This window comes from Exophiala bonariae (genome assembly GCF_035927105.1).
Source record: "Exophiala bonariae strain CCFEE 5792 chromosome Unknown scaffold_4, whole genome shotgun sequence".
Classification (NCBI taxonomy): domain Eukaryota; kingdom Fungi; phylum Ascomycota; class Eurotiomycetes; order Chaetothyriales; family Herpotrichiellaceae; genus Exophiala; species Exophiala bonariae.
The window spans coordinates 904,695-923,756 of record NW_027042479.1 but is presented as its reverse complement, the minus strand read 5'-3'; the positions used below and the strand labels follow the sequence as shown (position 1 = coordinate 923,756).

The following is a 19,062-nucleotide window of genomic DNA, read 5'->3' as shown; positions in this document are numbered from 1 at the left end:
TCCCTCGTGGTGAGCCGGATCTCAATGAATCGAATGCTTCGATATTCCCGTACAACACCTTAATCTATCCGTACATAGAGGCTGCAAGGATTCGTCTTTGGGAGTTGGCCCATGTCTTGGCATTAAAATTGGGGAACCCGCCAATTGAACTTGAACCTTGTCGGTTCTTTCCGTTTTCGGCCATGTCAACAAGACCGTGTCCACACATGTCAACTACTCCTAGCAACCATCACCTGCGCTTCTCATCCACCACCATTTTCTCCAACACAAGTCAACGAATTCATAAATCACCATAACTTGATACAATCATCAATCGCCAAAATGAGTCAACAGTACCGATCATCTCAACAGCAGCAAGGCCGGGTCAAGAAGAAGGAGGAAGATCCCGCTGATTTCATGCGCCTGGTATGCAATTCATTTGCGCTGCATCATCACACACCAGCTGACCATCTTCCACAGCCCGAAAAAGAAATCGCATCATGTATCAGCGAGATGGGAATTCCATTCCAGCCTTCCGACCTCCAGAAACCAAACCCTCAGGTCATCCAAATGGTTTTCGAGCATCTTGGTGAACTGGTCATGAATGCGACCCGAGATAACCTGGATCCTGCAATGCGCGCCGCCGCCGAAGATGTCTGCGGCGAGTTCCCCGAAATGATCCCCGTCGAGACCAGGCTTTTGATGGGATTCTTCGTCAATCTTCGTACAATGCTTGAGCAATGCGGGATCAATGACTTCTCCTTCAATGACCTTGTACGCCCAACTCACGATCGCCTGGTCAAGATCTTCTCATACACCATCAATTTTGTTCGATTTCGTGAAACTCACACTAGCGTTATCGACGAAAACTTGAACAAAGCTCAGAACACTAAAGACCGAATTGAGACATTGTACACGGAAAATCAAGATATGGAGCAGCGGCTAGAAGAAATGAAGCGCAATAGGAAAGCGATGGAGATGGCCGTCAGAGACAAAGTACGGCGAAATGATGAACTCAAGGCCAGGCTATTAGAGCTCCGGAAAGGACAGGAACGAGTTTCTGAACAACTCGAACGAGCAAAGGCTGAAAAGGCACGTGCACAAGCCGTTCTGGAAGAGAAAGCGGAGAAGCTCGTGCGCACACGACAAGAAAGCGAAAAACTAAGGCCGTACGTGTTGCAAAGCCCTGCGGCTCTCCAAGATGCCTTGGCAGAACTCTCCGAGAACCTGATGCGGGAGAAGAGCCAGATCGACCACCTTGAGAGGCGATGCCGGGCACTTCAAACATCAGGGGACAGTTTTACTGTTGTACAAAATGATGTTCAGTCATGCGTAAAAGTCCTCGATGAAGTGGCGGTGGAGCTTCAAAAGGAAGAGGAGGAAGATGCTCGTGCTGCGAAAAACAGAGATGCTCTAGCAGATCGCGGCAATAATGTGCGCGAAGTGGAGCAGAATGAGAAACTTCTCCAAAGACAATTAAAGAAGTGGGAAGATCGAATTGAAGAGCTAAGAAGAAAGCATAAAGACCGAGACGATGCAAACAAGGCGAGAATGGAAGAACTTCGCGAGATTCAAAGACAGTTGAGAGAAGAAAGGGGAGAGAAGGGACGTGAGATGGAGCGGCGCAAAGTTCGCATTGAACAAACAGAGAAGAAGGTAAGGCTTGCGCCTGAGAACTAACTGGTGTCAACACTAACATTACTACAGATGGCTGACCTCAAAGATAACATCGAAAACGAGGTCCACAGCGCACATGAAGAGTACTTGAAATTGGAGTCGCATATTAAACTCTACATCACCGAAATGGAGCAGAGTATATGACAAGGCCAGGCATTGACGACATTGATGACAATTACTACAGATCTGTAGAATGATACCCAGGGGCGTTTTCAGTTGCAACTTCTGCATTTGTTAGGTACCAGGTATTCTTTAGCTGAAAAGGCAAGGAGCTCGTTCGACTTCAGAGAAGCATTTCGTCTTCCGAGTCTGGGATCTCTTGACGTCCGCTGGTTCTGCTCACGTGTCTCTGGTCCATGGTCATTTCCCTTCGAAACCAACGACTCGCAATCTTTTTCACCTGTACAGTTCGACGGCCCCATCTCGCGCCGCCCTCGCCGATTTTGATCGACAGGCTTAGCAACGGAACCTCCATGTCCCACAAATTAGATCCAAATTGATCATTCGAAGGGTCATTGGCGTCCTTGCACTCGACCAATCGCACAGCCTGAGATGTCCTCGCGCCAGCCGATACGATCGTAGCGAGTGTTTGCGACAGCCCTTGAAGGGTGAATTCGGATGATCCGTGGTGCTGAGCAAGCATGTTCAGCACAATGATCTGACTCGATTTGGACGTAGAGCTCGAGTCTTCCGGCGCAGCCATATCGCCATCGCCATTGCCATCAACCTCGTAGAGACTGGAGAAATACGCCCGGAGAGTCGGGATGGTGGGGCAGAAAATCAGCTTGACGGATTGGCTGGCGCTCAGAAGACTCAAGACTGGGGACAGGAACAACTGATGGCTGGATCTGCTGGATCCGTAATCATCCTCGTCAGGTCCTTCCGCACCGTGCTCTATCTCGTCGTGATGTCTTGCTTCCAAGGTTGCATTAGTGGCGATACCAGGTTGAAGGGGCGGGTGCAGACTGGAAAGGACTTGGCCGAGGAAGTCATCTCGAGTGCTGCATATCACCAGATTGACGGCCTGTGGTGACACTGAGGAGTGATTGCGTATGAGGTCTTTTAGCAGATCCAGCACATAGGTGTATTTTATCGCGACGGTGTTCATGAAGGGTGGTCGAGAAGTGATTTCAGCTCGGGATTTTTCCCCGCCATTTCTTGGATTAGGCAGCTTGGGTCTGATATGCCGTTCGGTCCTGACAACTTCCTCTTCGTGAATATCTGGATGATGATGGGGTGCCAATTGGTGACTATGAGAGATTTGGATTGTTCGATAATGAGTTATGTTGGTGCGACTTTTGATCTACCTTGCATTATTTGAATTAGAATTGGGTGAGTCGCACGTGAGTTCCGAGGAGCGTTTCCTGTTTGTGTTGGACGGAGAGCGCCACACGACTCAAGATCCCGTTATAATTCTCAGCCTGACTGTCCCGGGGCACATAGCGTTGCAATTGAACCTGGATTTTCTACTACTGAATCACCGAATGCATGGAGGGAGCTACGCACCCAGAGTACAGAGTCAGCCAGGATGTCGGCAATAATGGAATTGCAAATGTACAAGTTTTTAAGTCCTTCCGAATTCCGAGTTCCTGATTACAATCGTTATTTGGCAGAAGTATAGCTACACCAGAATGAAGGTCATGACCATCAATACCACAGTGATTCCAAAGACGGCCCGTGAGCTCTCTCGATGAGCACCATTCTCAGGCGGCGACGCAGTGCTATTGTCGCTTGATCCACCGTCGGTGCCATTTCCGTCGGAACCCCCTTCAGAGGTGGAGTTGGCTCCTGACCTTGCCACAAACGCTCTCCATAGCTCGATTGGTGTCGAATCTGGTTCGCAACTCGCGTTGTTGGTGGGGAGTGTGCCATTGAGGAAATAGGCTGAAACATGTCTGGCAACGCACTGGGAAGGATCGGCAAATACACCATGACCGTAGCCACTGTGAGGCAATACCACACTGCCGGTGAAGCCTCCACTGCCGTTGTACGCATTCACAAGCGGCGTTACAGGATCGAACTGTCCATTGACGTACAGAATCGGGTTCTTGGTCGTGGCGCTGAAATCCCCCCAGTAGCGCTCTTTCGCTGGTAGACGCCACTGTGCCGATACCCAGAGACTAAAATAGGAGATATCGCTGAAACCAGGGCTAACGGTGGCTTCATACTGCACTCGAGCAAGATACTCATCACTCGAGTTGGCGATAAAGGTTGCATCACCGGCGCGAATGCCAATCACTGCATTCGCAGCCTCGCCATAGGTCGGTCGAGCTGTTGTGTTTGCAGGCTCAGTGATGTTTCCCTGCCATAAGTCGGCAAGAGTCTCCCCGAGTGTTGCCCAAGTCGCTGGCCAATAGAGAGGTGAGAAAAGAATGCCCTTCAAAGCGATATAGTTGGTGTAGGCTTCGATGCTCGAGGTTGCATTCTCGGCCAATGGCGCCAGCACGAAATTGATGCTATCGAGGAGATCTTGTGTTGTATTGGGTTTTATCACTGAGTAGAAAGCGCAGTCATCGGCCGCTTCGAAGCATGCTTGTAAGAATCCAGTGAAAGCGGCATCGGAATCAACCACGAACTCTCCATAGTGACCTGCTTGGTAGTCATGGGGGTTGACATTGCCGTCTAGAACCATGCGCTCCACACGTTCAGGAAACATGGCGGCAGCATATGAGCCGAGTGCTGTACCGTATGACCAGCCATAGTACCGAAGAAGACCGTCTTCTCCAAGAGCGTCGACAATCATCATCATGTCACGGGCTGTAAAAGCCGTGCCGATCAACGTTGCTGTCTCGTCTGCTTGAGTGGCACAGTAGTCCGCAAGCTGACCCGCAGCTTCCCAGCCGCCATTGAGGAAGACCTCGGTCAAGTTGGTGCTGGCCAAGGTCCCAACGTCGCGCTTTCGAGCTGGGGGTGATCCTGAGGCTCCAAGGTCACACGCGAAAGGAAGGGTATACCCGGTCCCACGGGGATCCCAGGAGACAAGATTCCACTGTGGGCCAATGACCGTATGTGCCAGCTTGGCGTATGGAGGGAGGTTTTCAGCACCTGTTCCTCCAGGACCTCCAAAGTTCATAAGCACGGTTCCCAAAACCGGCTCTTCTGTGGCATTGGCCCTGAACAATCGAAGCTCGAGCTGACCTGCTTCAGGATTGGTATAATCCAACGGTACCGAAAGCGTCGCGCAATCGACGACCGACCCTTCTACACCATTCGAAGCGGTGATGTTTGCGTTCAACTCTGGACAAGATTGGAAGTTGATACTGGTCTGATTAGTACGTTGTGCCGCAACATTGGTTGCAACGGTTAACGCAAAAGCAGTAAAAGCGAGGGTGAGCGCCATGTTGAATCAAAATCTAAGTCAAGACAAAAGGACTTGTTAAGTGTGATAGAGTCCCGATCACAAGGGAGCTGCTTTCCTATATAGCTTCCTGCAAAAGCTTCGCGCTGGGTGTTACCTAATGTGACTTGCACCGCGTCTCATTAGCGAGGCTGTGGAGGCTCAGCTTGGCGATCAAAATCATAGGATCTCGACTACCTAGGTGACACCCGGCGCTGCATGGCCTAGTCTTTGGGCAAATGAGAGATGAAATTGGCAGGCTTGAAGGCAGGGGCGACGCATCAGAGATACCTGGGCAGCAAAAGAGATGAGACGCATCGAGGCTGCTGTGTAGGAGTAGGTAAGGCCAACCCGGGAGCCGCATCGAAGAGAGACTTGTTGACATCATAGTATCTCCTCCCTAACCTACATCTTCTCGGCAATATGGAGGCGTATTGTACTAGTAGCAATGCTAAGTGGTACTTCCAAGGTTGTTTATGTTGATATTAAACATGCCACTTCCAGGCAGTCTTGGTAGCGGTGATTTTGACCAATCCAAGACTCAGAGCGTGTCCCTAACACTTGGCGGGCGATTCCTTTTTGAGTGCTATGTGCCGCTTAGCCCCGCGCGTTGTACGAAGTACCAAACCAGGGTACCTCGCGTAGCAAGAGTACAAGAGTATACAAGAAGATCCCAGATACCTATTTTTAGGCAACGAAGGGTTTTGTTTCTCCATGCCTGATTGGGAGCGAGATAGATTATTTCTGCTTGGCATGGTATCCCAAAGGAGGAGACCATTTTTAAAGTAGCTGAGGGCGTCGGTCGTAGAATTGTCAGTGCTCTGAGTCTAAAAGCGGCATAAGTCTTGATAAAAGCGGCGGCGATTATGCCCCTCTTCAGTACATCACGATGAAATCATTCCGGGCTTGGCATATTGGCGAGGGCCTCAAGTCTAAGCCTACCACCAAGTGCCTCCACTTCAAAAGTGATATGACACCGTACAACATCACAACACTATGGTTACACAAGGTTGATACGCAACTCCCAAGGTGAGATGGAGTCATTGTCGCGTGTCTCGTCCTTGATGGACCCGGGTAAGCAAGCAACCATGGATCCTTCCTGGCTACTTCATACTGACCATGGAAAAGCACGAGATCTGACACTCGAGGCGGCCCAGGCCATCGGTCTGTCGAAAGCGCTGAAAGGGGGAAGCTCTTCATCTCGCAGTATTCCTTTCGCAAAGTTGAAAGGTCTCCTCGACAGTCGAAGTGACCGTGATATCCTGGAGGGCTTAAGAAAAGTCATTGCTGTAATTCACACCATCGCCCTCCACCGCTCTTGATAAGTCTAATTCTGCTCGTCTAGATGATCTATCAGAATAAGCCATGCTTGCCATACTTCTCCTCGGTGGTGAAAAATGTCGCCAACCCAAACATCGAGATCAAGAAACTGGTTTACATCTACTTACTCCACTACGCCGAATCCGACCCTGATCTGGCTCTACTCTCGGTCAACGCTATCCAAAAGTCCTTGACGGATCAGAGCCCACAAGTTCGTGCCCTGGCTCTTCGGACAATGTCAGGAATGAGGGTTCCGGTTATCAGCCAAATTGTGTCCTTGGCCATCAAGCGTGGTGCCGGTGACATGAGCCCTCATGTTCGAAAAGCTGCTGCCTTGGCGATACCCAAGTGCTATAACCTTGACCCAAACACACTACCGCAATTACTGGAATATTTATCCATCTTATTAGGTGACAAGCAGTATTTCGTAGTTGGACCTGCGGTCCAGACATTTCTCCAGCTATGCCCCGATCGCATCGACTTGATTCACAAGCACTACAGGAGTTTGGTGAAAAAGTTGGTCGATATGGATGAATGGAGCCAACTCGCAACACTGAGACTGCTGTTATCCTACAGCCGCCAATGCTTTCCCCAGAAAACTCACAGAGTCACCAAAGTCAATAAGAAAGGTTTCTACGACGATGAGCCTGATGAGGAAGTGGAAACTGGTGACGTAGTCCGAATCTTGGATCCAGACTTGGAGCTACTCTTGAAAGCATGTCAAAGCCTGTTGCATAGCCGGAGTACCGCTGTCATCATCTCAGTGACGAGTTGTTTCCTGTATCTCGGCACGACAGAATATCTCAAGCAAGCTGTGGGACCTTTGATTGGGCTTTTGCATAGTCCCCCCGAGATTGAGGAGGTCGCTTTGTGCAATATCGTGCTGATCTCGCTATCTGCACCTCAATTGTTTGTTCCGTACACTTCGCACTTCCTACTCCGGGCACAAGATCCGCCTCAGATCTGGAAGCTGAAGATTGAAATGTTGACACTAGTCTTTCCTCATACAGCCCTGCACCTCAAATCGATCATACTGAGCGAATTGGAGCATTTCTCCCATAGCTCCAACATTGATCTAATCCAGGAATCCGTCAAAGCGATAGGTCGTTGCGCACAGGCTGATCCGGACAACGCTCACCGATGCTTTCGAGTTCTGCTGAATCAGATATCCAGCTTCGATAATGTCCTCGTATCCGAGGTCCTCACGGTAATCCGACACCTAATTCAGCAAGATCCAACCTCTCACAGGAAGACAGTAGTGAGACTGGCACGAAACCTGGACAAAACAACAAGTCCTGAGGCTCGAGCCACCATCATCTGGTTGGTTGGCGAGTTTGCGAACCTTGACCCAGACAATAATATCGCACCGGACGTACTCCGGATCCTTGCCAAAGGCTTTGCTGACGAGAGTGAACCGGCAAAACAACAGATTGTTCTTCTGGCTGCCAAGGTGTATCTATTGTTCTTGCAACAGGTAATGACCAAGAAGTCGACAGCCACGGACACCAGTTCGACAGAACAAGCTGAGGATAACAATGGCTTTCAAGAACCATCCTCAACCTTTTTGATACCCGATGACCACCCTATCCCAAAACTGTGGAACTACATCCAACTCCTCGCGCGCTACGATACCTCATACGACCTGCGCGATCGCGCCAGACTTTTCAAAGCACTTCTCGCCAACCCCGACTCCACACAACTAGCATCACTCCTCCTTCTTGCACCGAAACCCGTCCCACATGCCCCCTCCCCCTCAGAGTCACGTAAAGGTCTCTTGATCGGCAGCACAACCCTCGTCTTAGGAAAGGACACAGCCGGGATTCTCGGCCTCCCCGGGTACGAGGGAATGCCTGAGTGGGTTCAAGAGGGACAGGAGCCCGACCTGAAATTGCGAGATGCTGTTGATGGGGCGGAGAAAGCGGAGTACGTATCTGTTGCGAACAGGACTGCGACGACCGTCGCGGCGAGTCGCAGGCTTGACGAGGCTGTAAGAGAACAGGGTTTGGAGAAAGTCGTTGCTGCTGGATCTACCAAAAATGCAAAACCACGTACTCTCGATGATTGGTTGGCGGAAAGTGAGGAGGAAGAGGAAACCGAGGAGGAAAGTGAAAGTGAAGAGGACGAGGAAGAGGAAGAGGGATCTACGGATGAAGAAGGCGAAAGCGACGAGGGCGAAACGGAAGATAGCGAGGATGAGAAGGCGGTCCGTAGAGGTCTTATGGCATAGCGAGCCTGGGGGTGAGCACTCACAGATCCAGGATCCCATCTGGAAACTTTGAAGTTCAATGGCTCGGGACTATAGAATTGTAACTCCTGACTGTCTATCGCAGGGCTTTTACGACTTTGATGATTCCTTCACGAGCTTGGATATGGTCCTTGTCATCGCATAATAGCATCTATCCGTCTGTGATCTACTAAACGCTGCCGGTCAGAATTCTCGTCCTCACAGGCGTGTCCATTGTTCACAATGGCTCAGCTTTCAGCTTTGCATGGCGCCAAAAAGACACTATTGTGTTCTGAGAACCCAGAGTTCTACGCAACCATGAGCAATTTTTATGAAGTATTTCCAAGTAAACTGCCCATTGCGAAGTTTCCTGGATCCTGTTACGACCGCCTATTCACCGCCTTCAAATACAGCAGCCGAGGAGGATGCTTTCAAAGAAAAATTCGCCAACTGACACGACACCAACTGCATATACATCAACCTCTTTCAGACGTTCGGTATACCAGCCATCATTATTGACCTTACTGTCAAGGGATCTCCCGCATTGAATGGGTACTATAATTTAATAGTCACCTCAAGGACACGTATAAGTGAAGACGGGCACCTTCAAGATTGACAACACCCGTCCGTCAATAATTGCGTAAGCATATCTCGGGAGCAAGGGAACCGTTTGATCCGAGGCCGGCCGAGTTCTAAAGGGGTCGAGAATCCCTTTCGTGTTTCCCCCCCCTCACCGGCAGAGCAGACCCTTTGGACTTATTTGCCCACGGGAGGGACGGCTCGGGAGTGCCTTGGTGGGGGTGCGGCATGTCTTCCAACGTGGGCTAAAAGTATCTTAACATTAATTAGTGAAGAAAGTGGGGAGGCATATGTACAATGCGAGGCAGTGGAACTGCATACATTTCCTTCCCAAGCCTACCTCAGACTACTACAGCTGACGAACTAGTTAGGTACGGCTAGATAGAGCTGGCTATGATTCTGCGCACAAGTACCTCGTACGAGATAAATGCTTTGATGGTGCAAGTCGTCCCTGGCCTGGCTTGGGCATCGAGTATCCAAGCGAAGAGGATGGTGGTTTGGTTGGGCGTCGAAGCCCTAAGAAACACACCCCCGAATTCCAGACAAGGATTTGTTTTCCCACTTACTGTCAGTGGTTCGAGTTTCGCTGTCTTGCATTTCCAGCTCGAAGCGAACCAACAGTGAGCCCAAACCTGCCAACATTTTTCCGGTGTGCATGCATCTTCTGCTTGGAATTCCACTGTTCGCTTGCGAGCCCATCCATCCATCCATGGGCATGAAAAGAAAAATTTCCCATTTCACCCTGGCCGTATCCTCAATTGAGGCCCGACGCGCACCATCACTGGTGGTGCCAGTGGTGGCTTAGCTCCATGCAGTAAATCCCCCGCTCGCCGTTCCGTTTGGGCAGATGGATTCGTTGTTCAGTGTCGAATCTTGGTAGAAGATGCAAATACCACCTAGGTCCAATCCCGTCTTGCGACTATTGTCTTCCTGCAGAGTTAGTTTAGTAGTAGATGTACTCAGACCGGCCAGTTTTTGTACGGGACGTTGCTTCCGTCGACAAAGTTCGAGGAGGGATTCGGGACTTTCGTCCTCTGGTGACCTCTGAACCGATGATCGAGTCATGCTGTTTTTATGCGAGGCCTCGGCCGGCTCAAGAGATAAATGTCTGCCCGTCCGTCGTCAACAATGCATGAAAGAGCGGGGTCTGTTGCATTGTCCGCGACATAGTTCAACATTAACTTCGTTGTCCTGAATTCGTCAGCTGATACCAAAGCCGTCTGATTGTGGATGGGGTCTCAATCCGGTCAGATACAGGCCAAGATGGGATCGCTCGAACACAGATCGCGGGCGTAGATAGATAAGGAGTTTAGATTGATGATACACGCGCAAGGGGAAACCTGGTGTGAAAACAACCCCCTTGTCAACCCATCTTTGGATTTTGGTCCACAACAGCACACGGCGGATGGCGTCACATATTCTGATTTGTGTAGGTTATCTGTGGGACCAACGTGATACCGTAGGTGCCCACTGACTCGAACGGCTTTCCCAAGTTCTCGGGGTTTCTTGTACCGTTAGGAAACATGAAACGCTGGGATTGGATCAGTGCATTGGCCACAAAACCAGATCGCTTGGCTAGTCAGTCAGCGAGCGAATACGAACACCGATCTTGAACCTCCGAGAACTGGTATCGTCCCGACTTTGGGGATTCTTGGTGAGTCCGTGATAGCGGCTGCTTTGTTAGCAATCCAAGATTTTGTCGGCATTTCATTCTGGCTCAGTCTAGACGTGGTTTATCGTCGACATCTAGTTACTAGTTAGGAGTACGGAGTATCCATGCGTAGGTAGACATCAAATTCGTAATGCAAAACTGTTTCAGGCTTGGTAAACTTTGATGAGGATGGAGCCCAGCTCGCCCAAATGCTCCACTTCAGGCGAATCGATCATCTCGGTTCGAAAGACCAGGTGAAACCAGAGGATCAACCAGTGCCTCGTACACACCCGAGTTGTTGATGGCTGCTTCATTTATGAGGGATATGTTGTTGACCAAACCTCCAGGATTTTTCAACTCCTGATTTCCGAGTCATGAGAATTCAGAAATCATCATGCCACAATCGACCGGAATGAACTGATCATCCGGTAATCAAGTTTTTCCTTCGAACAATAATGGGCTAATAATGGCCTGCTACAAATTACAATAGCTCAGCTACCTAGATTAGAATAGTTTGACACTCCGTAGTCGCCCAGTCAAGCTTTACGGATCAATCCGTATCTCACCAGGAGGTTAAATGCTTACGGGCAGTCGACCGCACCCAGGCACCAGAGTCACACACCATGTAGAGAAGATGATCCAGGTACGCAGTACCCGTTACGGAGCAGATGAGACCATTTCAAGGCGGTCAGCCTTACAATTTGCTGCATCTCGTATCTCCAACTCGGGCGAACCTGTGGCAACCATAATGAATTATCAATCAAGTCTGGACGGTACAATCGGGAGGACGACGTACTACTAACTTGGAAACTTGATCTTCGGGAGCTCGACAGGGGGGCTTGCTCCCACCATTCGGGCGTTGGCTCTATTTAGACACCCATCGTTGCAAGGCTGCCCGGCTTTTTGGAACGAGGCAAAGGAGTCGCAATAGCGGGTAAGAGCCACCCAAACGTGCAGGTTGAGTACTTGTCAGGCAATCTGCAGTTTTGCGGTCGGCAGTATCACTGGCTTTCTGGATTCGAGTGTACGCCTCATGTCGCTGTCTCTCGACATGTAATTGTTTTATGAGCAGATTTGCAATGCCACGAAATAGTGGAAATTATGGTGACCTAAGGTGTACAACGCTCACAGACATTAAGCTCGTCAGTGAAGTCACATGTTCGTTATCAAGGCGCAAACCGTATCCTATCGAGGTCAGCCTGTGAGACTGTAGCTCGAAGTCTCAGGTCTATGGTATGTTTAGGCATGACACCCTAAGCGGCCCGTTCAAGGCTTCCGTCTCAAATGAACAAACTCCGATCCCTGTTCTCGAATGGACAGGTCCAGGGCATCGGAGGGAGAGGGTCTGCTTTAGTCGTGTTGGTTGCTAATATCTGCGGCAAGTACGGGACAATGGATGGGCTAAGCCATCACCTGTCGTAATTCCACACCCATGCTGAGGTGATCTTCCGCACTATCCTAGACCTCTCGCACGCAGCCCGAGTCTGAAGCTTCAATGTTGGTGGGTTGAGTCGATAATCGTGCAACGGGAACGATCCTGCAAATTCTAGTTAGGATGCCTGATAGTGGTTTGTACATAGTTTAAGGGATCAGGTTCCACTTTGCAACTCGTAACTTGTAAGGCGCCCATAAGGAATAGTGTGAAGGCGTTCTCGTTAAGAGTCCGCAGTAACAAACTGGTGTTCGAGAGCCACATTCTGATTCCCGGCCTTTTGTGGCCTCGGTGGCAAAGTCCATCAAGTATCTCCAGGTATGTCCTACCTTGAGACCCATGGAAATAGGAAGGCACTTGAATTACGACCGAGTCCACGTATGTGCGGTGGACATTCTGCTCGAGATCGCCAAGAATGTTTCCATCAATAGAGACAGAAGCCATGGAAAAGGAAGAGAGTAGGGCAGTTATTTTCATTGGTATCGTGGTCTGGGTTCCGGGCGAACATCTGCCAACCGTCGGAATTCTCCAGGCTAAGGTGATCAGTTTGTAGTAGTAAGTAGATAGAGTTAGTTTCTGTTCTTTGCGCTATGACGCTGCGTCGCTGTAGCCTTAACAGTGCTTGGGTATCCTGTTCCTTGCTTCTTTTTCTCTCCGTAGCTTTCCCTTTCTTCAACGTGGTTTCTCAACAACCACAATCCTGTCTGCTGGTGTCTCCCTTCAAGAGTGGAAAACATATAAAAATGCACACTGAACGCCATAAACCCTCGCTTTTAATGTCCAAAACAAGCTCATCCTGTAACCGGCCAAAATATCGTAAATTTGGTTCCAAAACACCTCTGAATGAGATCAAAACGAGAACGCTCAGATCAAAGATTAAAGTCGTAAAAGGCAAAGGTCGTCATCGCATCGTAAGAATGCTCAGAATGCAGAACAATTGGAAAGCAATAAACGGATATATCAGATGTCGTTTCAGGACACTTGTCAGCTGGCCGCACCAACGCCCTCTGTCGAATGCTTCTGCCCTGTGCCGAGCGCGTCAGGAGTATGCTCGACGGTAATGATGGCCTCTTGGAGGCAACGTTCGCATATCTTGTGATGACAATTGGGACATTCTTCAGTGCCCGCAGTGAAACCGGTCTGGCACTCATGACAGGCTGCGTCAGTATTGGATGATGATGGGCCTCCTGAGGTTTGTGGGAGTGCAGTGGGGTCGGTCTTTTGGGATTTTGATTTATCCTTCTTGGGTGGGTATCGAGAACACTTGACACATCGACGATGCTCACAGCCCACACAGACTCTCTCGTGGCCAAAGGTCGTTGAGCAGTTGTGGCAGGTATATCTCACTCTCATGCGAATATTCTTGGCCACTCGTTCATAGGGGACTTTTGGTCTCATGTCCCAGTCAGCCTCACTGAGTTCCAGATTGTACTTGGCGAATATTGCCTGGGCTTTATTGAAGCGCATCTCGGGCTCCGTGAGTTGGCCAGTCTCAGAAGAAGGCTGTATTGGGCGGGGCTGGACTGGTTCTTGTGGGGTGACAGGGATATCCTCCACGGTATCATCAACCTCGATATTGGGTAACCGCACAATTGAATCATCTCTGTGAGTTGTTAGCATTGATCGAAAGTCGAGGGGGGTGAGTACATACGGCCCTGTAGTAGTCGCAGCTTCTGGTTTGGAGGTAGAGGGGGTAGGCGCAGGAATAGCAGCAGTTGATGGAACGGGAGGAGCGGTCGAAGAAGTCGCAGCAGGTTTGGCAGCGTTGTCCTTGAAGAAATCCTTGACCTTCTTCCATATCTTCTTCAATCCCTTCTTCTCCTTCTTAGGAGGTGGAGGCTGATCAGTGGCCATTATTGGTGAGAGAGGATGGAACGCCTAGCGTCGGCGGTGTCATAAAAGTGTAAGAGGTAATCAGAGGAGAGCAGAGTGACAGGACCCGGGAGGAAGATCAGGTGGCTATATTGGCCAACTATTGGTTGTGAGCGGACCCAGGGTATTGGGTGTGGGAGCAGAAATGTCAGGTGTCAATTGGTGGTGGAAATCCGGAGGAGTGGACTGGAATACCACTTGTCGGATAACGAACTCCCAGTACCAAGAATGGGGACCATTGAGTTTGGAACGAACTATGCCAACGGCGAGCACGAGCACGAGGTATGTATGTCTGGTTGAGAAGGGCGGCTATGAGATTGACAAGAGAGGCTGTGGTGTGCTAGGAGTGGTTGATATTCGGGTCGGAGGACGGAGTGGTTGCATGAGAGTTGATTAGGTGTGGGAGAAGAAGCTGAAGGTGGGCCAATCCGCTGATGAAATAGCCACGGTACGGTCGCAGCCACCAGCTCTCAGATGTCACAGACCCCGACTTTGACAACGTCAAGTCGACTCCCCAAAGAGATGGGAGGTCGTCTTGAGAGGTGTCAAAAAGGGACTGAGGGATCGACAAAGAGTCGAATATAGAGGAAGAGGAGGAGTGAGGAGAGGGAAGGATGATCGACACAAAAGGCCGTGCAGAGAGTGACACTAATAACAATGAAAGGGAAAGAGAGAGTGTCGATTCGATGATGGCGGAGTGGCAGATGAACAGGACTTGCGTGATGTGGTGTGGAGATGATAAGAGGGAATGGGCAGACATCTGATGATGATTCCAACCTTCAACTTGAACATGCAAGACTTAGGCTTTACCCATCGACCCACCCCGACTTACTCGCACTGAAGCCAGACGACGACCCGGGCGGCCTCTAGGCGAGTCAGGCAACAGGGGCTTGCCGGGTTTGGGTTTAGCTCTTCCCGCAAGTGGTTCCAGTGGTTACCACCACCAAAAGGACCCAGCTAAGGGCTAGTTGGTACCTAAGTAGCCCACACCGTAGTCGACCCGGTGCCGTACGGATGGACTGTAGGCTACTACTGAAGCTGGGCCCAATCCTCACCAGGTGGTGCTTCCCTCGTCCTTGGTAGACAGGACTCACTCGGAGGTACCTACCTAGGATCCACGGGGATTGAGAGTGTGAAGATGCTCCGTACCAAGTCTCTATCTAGGTATGTAGTTACCTGCGGGGAACCCAATATGAACACCGTTGACCAAGTTGAAGGACTGCACAGTCGCCATCTGCAACCTGTTCCCAACTCGCTCGTACTTCCCACAGTCCGTCCTCCGAGCATGGGATCCCAGGATTGTGGTAGGCTAGAAAGTAGGTGAACCGAGTTACTTGGTAGCTGAACCACCTGCCAGCATCGATGCGACCATCATGATTTCCACCAAGCAACCTACCTGCAGAGGAGCTACTGCTCCGGAAAATCCATGGGCCTTCCCCAACCAGTGCCCGTCCATGCTAACGGGAGCAGTCACCACCCAGAGCTCCCACTAATGTTCCCTGGCGGGTGGGTCTCGCCTAGCACCACGGGCATGGTGTGAGCACCCAGCACTGAGCACCTTCTCCGTACCCGTACGAGTACTGTAAGCCATGCTCCTTGAGGACCGAGGTACCCAAGGTTGCACCTGGAGAGACATTCTCTGGGTCGCCTGGGATAAGCCCCAGGCCCTCCTGGTCCAGTCCCAATAGTGGGTAGCACGAGCTCTGAAGTCCCAAGGCGTGGCGCGAATCAGTCATGCTTGCCATCCGTGGGGCTTGACCTAACGACCCACTTGGATTCAATTCCCGTCACGGATTCTGCACCTTTCCCTCACTACTTCGTATCATGCGAGAAAGCTTTGAAGAAACCTCCCCTCGTCCTTTCAACATGTCCATCATGTTCCGGACTGCATCAGAGTGTTGCAGAATGTCCATATCAAGACCGCTTCTTTCTTGATCAGTTGTAGACATGCAGCTGGTCACTTACTCTAGATTGCTATGTGAGGTAATTCTGCTCAAGCCCCTTTACTAGCATAGTCAAAACATGCCACTGTCAGTAGCGAACTACTCGTACTCGTTTCCCTCCTGGGTAAGCATGGCTTCACTTGCGAGTTTGGACTCGCTTACAATTACTACCACTACCGGGTCTCTTCGAAAGGCCGTTCACAGCCTCAAGTATTCACGAAATCACAACGGATGCGAACTGTGACGTTGTTTGTAACCATGTATAAGCCAACAAAAGTACCTAAGCGAGCTGAAGATACTGACTTTGAGCATTGACAATCTTCAACGATTTGGTCACCGATGAGGGAAGTCCTGTACGTCAAACGCCCATGCGCTTGCGGCCTCCCCGAAGAAAAGATGGCGACTAAATTCCATTCTGCCACCAGCCAGACTCAGCAACAATGACAATAGTATGAAACGCACACAATCAAGGTGTGCGAGAACAGCAAGATGACAGGATAGAATGCCAAGTCAACTAATTCACCACGTTCAAAGTTCAAACTGTCCCTAGTAAGTGCCAACTCATCTCCACCTCCATCTATCAAAGGCTTATAAAAATACCAACCTTCCATCGTTCATCAATTCGATTCTTTGACTAGATCCTTGCGGGGCCAGACAGCCGCTGTTCATGGAGATTCGTAGGTCTTGAGGTTTCTGAAGCACACTTTGTGACCTGAAACGTAGATCCATCCTTTTGGTGAGTACTAGATAGTTGATCAAGGACAATCGCCTACGAATACGTCCTCAAGCTGCAATATCTATCATTTTAAAAGGGAGGACCATCAGACAAAGTGCGTAGATCAGCTTTTCGCCTTCCCTCTGCTCCCAAGACCCTTGCTTCGAGATTGAGCCTGGCCATCAGGTATTATTACATCACGACGTACTATATTGATGTATGATTGAAGACTCTGTCAATTTTAATTGAGACCGACGTGGCGATGCTGAGGAAGGGCTTGAAATCCGAAACCAAAAGGAGGATCCCGACTCGTCGTTGGACGTGCACAGGCCCACCCCCAGAAATCCCAAAAGATCTCGTCTTGGTATTTCGGGACCTCAAGCCTCAAGGCGGGCTAACCACAATCTGGGTATCGGGGATTGATCTAATGGCTAGGCCAGGGGGAGATTGTTTCTGACTGTGTCCGACATGCGCTCCATCGCTCTCCTGGCCAATAGGTTCCAAATAGGCATTCAGTGCACCGAGGATGTCTGTGTCTGTCTAAGCGAGGCCCTTTCCTGATCGACATTATTGAATCCATCCGCTTCTAAAAACGCGTTCACTTTACCCTTTGCACGTTCGCCTCGAGACATGGCTAGATACTGCCATTCACCATTATTACGAGGTAAAGGGATTCATACGGTACCATCCAAGAATGTCAAGGAGGAAGGGACAAAACAGCCTAGACCAGCCTATAACAGACCGTGTTGTTGAACTACATTTTGGCATATCGTATCACCCAATGCTACGGATCCAGACAGATCCTGCCGCAAGTGACAGCTGATTCTCGTTCGACAGAACAACCAAGCATTGGAGATCAGGATATGCTGTTTCACACCGCCAAATCAACATGGTCAATACCCCAGCTACCTACCTTCCCATCGATCCGCACTCCGTATCTTCGCAAAAGCCAAAGCAACGGAACGCTAGGGAGCTGCTAAAACGACCACGTTCAGGCCACAAGAAAACTGTCCGTGCGGTTCATCTCATCGTATCACCATCTCAACCTATCCCCGATCGCCCCCAAGGCTGGGTAACCCACCCAAACATGCCCACCTGTCCAAGCTTTGTTTGTCCCTAAACATGTGCCTCCAAACTAACTCACTCCCGTAGTCCCTCACTACCGCAGCCACCTAGGCACTGAATGGTGATAGTCACTATGCTCTATTCCTCATCTTGTGAATAGAGCACCAGTCTGATTAAATCACGACCAGGGCGCTGGGCCGAGTATAATCTCGCTCGGAGTCGCTCCGTGGCCCCAAGCACATGCAAAGCCTATCAACTATGAGTCCAGGACAGCTTGACAAGGCATTGAAAATTGTTGAGCCCAATAGTTGCTTCAAATGCAATCACCAAGCATCCTTACGAATCTTTTCCTTGGCCGGTCGTGTATCGCCATGAATACCAACTGTAAGTACTCTAAATCACTACTCCACATACTCGTAGATATGTATTTTCTCTTCCTTCACGCCACGAGCTTTCCTTCTTTGCCCTTGTACAGTAGCACTCCGGCACATGAATGCGAAGGCACCAAGGTGCCAGCTACTCATGAAAAACTAGTTCAATCAGTGGGGTCTGTCAATCAAGCAATCCGTATTCCGTATGTTCACAGCCTTCCCAGAAATATCCAGTGGATATCCCCACACTTTGAGCCACCCCGGGGGCCAGGGCAGGGAACTGGTTCGCGTGCGAATCATCTCCCGTGAAGCTAAAGAGGACGAAGCAACCTAATCACTTGGAGCTTCACATACGGATACTCCGTCCCGTACTCGTACGAGTACACTACTAGACCGGATCTTGGAGACAGCCGTCGGATTCAAGTACCTCTCCCGCTCCATCCTTGACCCAATGGCACTGCTTGGAGGTTGAGGTTTACACCTCGCAGAAGAAAGTTCCTGACTATGAAGTACGGAGCACAATGTGCATGCCTCGTACTCGTAGGTAGGTTTCGAAACGATCATTTGAATTTGGCTGGCCATGCATGTTAAAAGGGGATTCCACGACAACTCTATCTGCTGCTGCCTTAGGGAAGTGTCTACTTGGTACCGAGGAAGCTATTTTCATCGAGTGACTTGTGCAGGAGCACCGCTATTATTGCCCACAGTGAAGTGGCCTCCCGGTTCACATGTCGGCTGGCGTGCAATTTGAGTTGCCTGTGTTGCTTCTTTTTTGGAGATCATGACCCGAGGCTCTGAGAGGTGCAGTCGAAGTTCAATACGGATAGTGACAATTGTGAGGCCGGGCTTGAGCCCATGTGATGATTCTATGAATATTCCGACCTCGGACGTTCCTAC

The 19,062-nt window shown here is 50.1% G+C and overlaps 5 protein-coding genes across 5 annotated transcripts; 2 read left to right on the top strand and 3 right to left on the bottom strand.

Moving 5' to 3' along the window:
* Positions 1 to 321: 321 nt before the first annotated feature.
* Positions 322 to 1,800, top strand: LTR84_009901 (uncharacterized protein; the record flags this gene model as incomplete). Its single annotated transcript, XM_064853439.1, has 2 exons — positions 322 to 1,635; positions 1,687 to 1,800. The coding sequence occupies 2 exons, from the start codon at positions 322 to 324 to the stop codon at positions 1,798 to 1,800; spliced, it is 1,428 nt and encodes a 475-aa protein (XP_064709838.1).
* Positions 1,801 to 1,939: 139 nt separating this feature from the next.
* On the bottom strand, positions 1,940 to 2,764 carry LTR84_009900 (uncharacterized protein; the record flags this gene model as incomplete). The annotated part of the gene is made up of 1 exon (XM_064853438.1): positions 1,940 to 2,764. The coding sequence occupies one exon, from the start codon at positions 2,762 to 2,764 to the stop codon at positions 1,940 to 1,942; it is 825 nt and encodes a 274-aa protein (XP_064709837.1).
* Positions 2,765 to 3,277: 513 nt separating this feature from the next.
* On the bottom strand, positions 3,278 to 4,996 carry LTR84_009899 (uncharacterized protein; the record flags this gene model as incomplete). Its single annotated transcript, XM_064853437.1, has 1 exon — positions 3,278 to 4,996. One exon carries the CDS (start codon positions 4,994 to 4,996, stop codon positions 3,278 to 3,280), a length of 1,719 nt encoding a protein of 572 aa, XP_064709836.1.
* A 1,085-nt stretch (positions 4,997 to 6,081) lies between these two features.
* Positions 6,082 to 8,540, top strand: LTR84_009898 (uncharacterized protein; the record flags this gene model as incomplete). Its single annotated transcript, XM_064853436.1, has 2 exons — positions 6,082 to 6,282; positions 6,339 to 8,540. The coding sequence occupies 2 exons, from the start codon at positions 6,082 to 6,084 to the stop codon at positions 8,538 to 8,540; spliced, it is 2,403 nt and encodes an 800-aa protein (XP_064709835.1).
* Positions 8,541 to 13,183: 4,643 nt separating this feature from the next.
* Positions 13,184 to 14,053, bottom strand: LTR84_009897 (uncharacterized protein; the record flags this gene model as incomplete). The annotated part of the gene is made up of 2 exons (XM_064853435.1): positions 13,184 to 13,802; positions 13,851 to 14,053. 2 exons carry the CDS (start codon positions 14,051 to 14,053, stop codon positions 13,184 to 13,186), a joined length of 822 nt encoding a protein of 273 aa, XP_064709834.1.
* Positions 14,054 to 19,062: the final 5,009 nt, after the last annotated feature.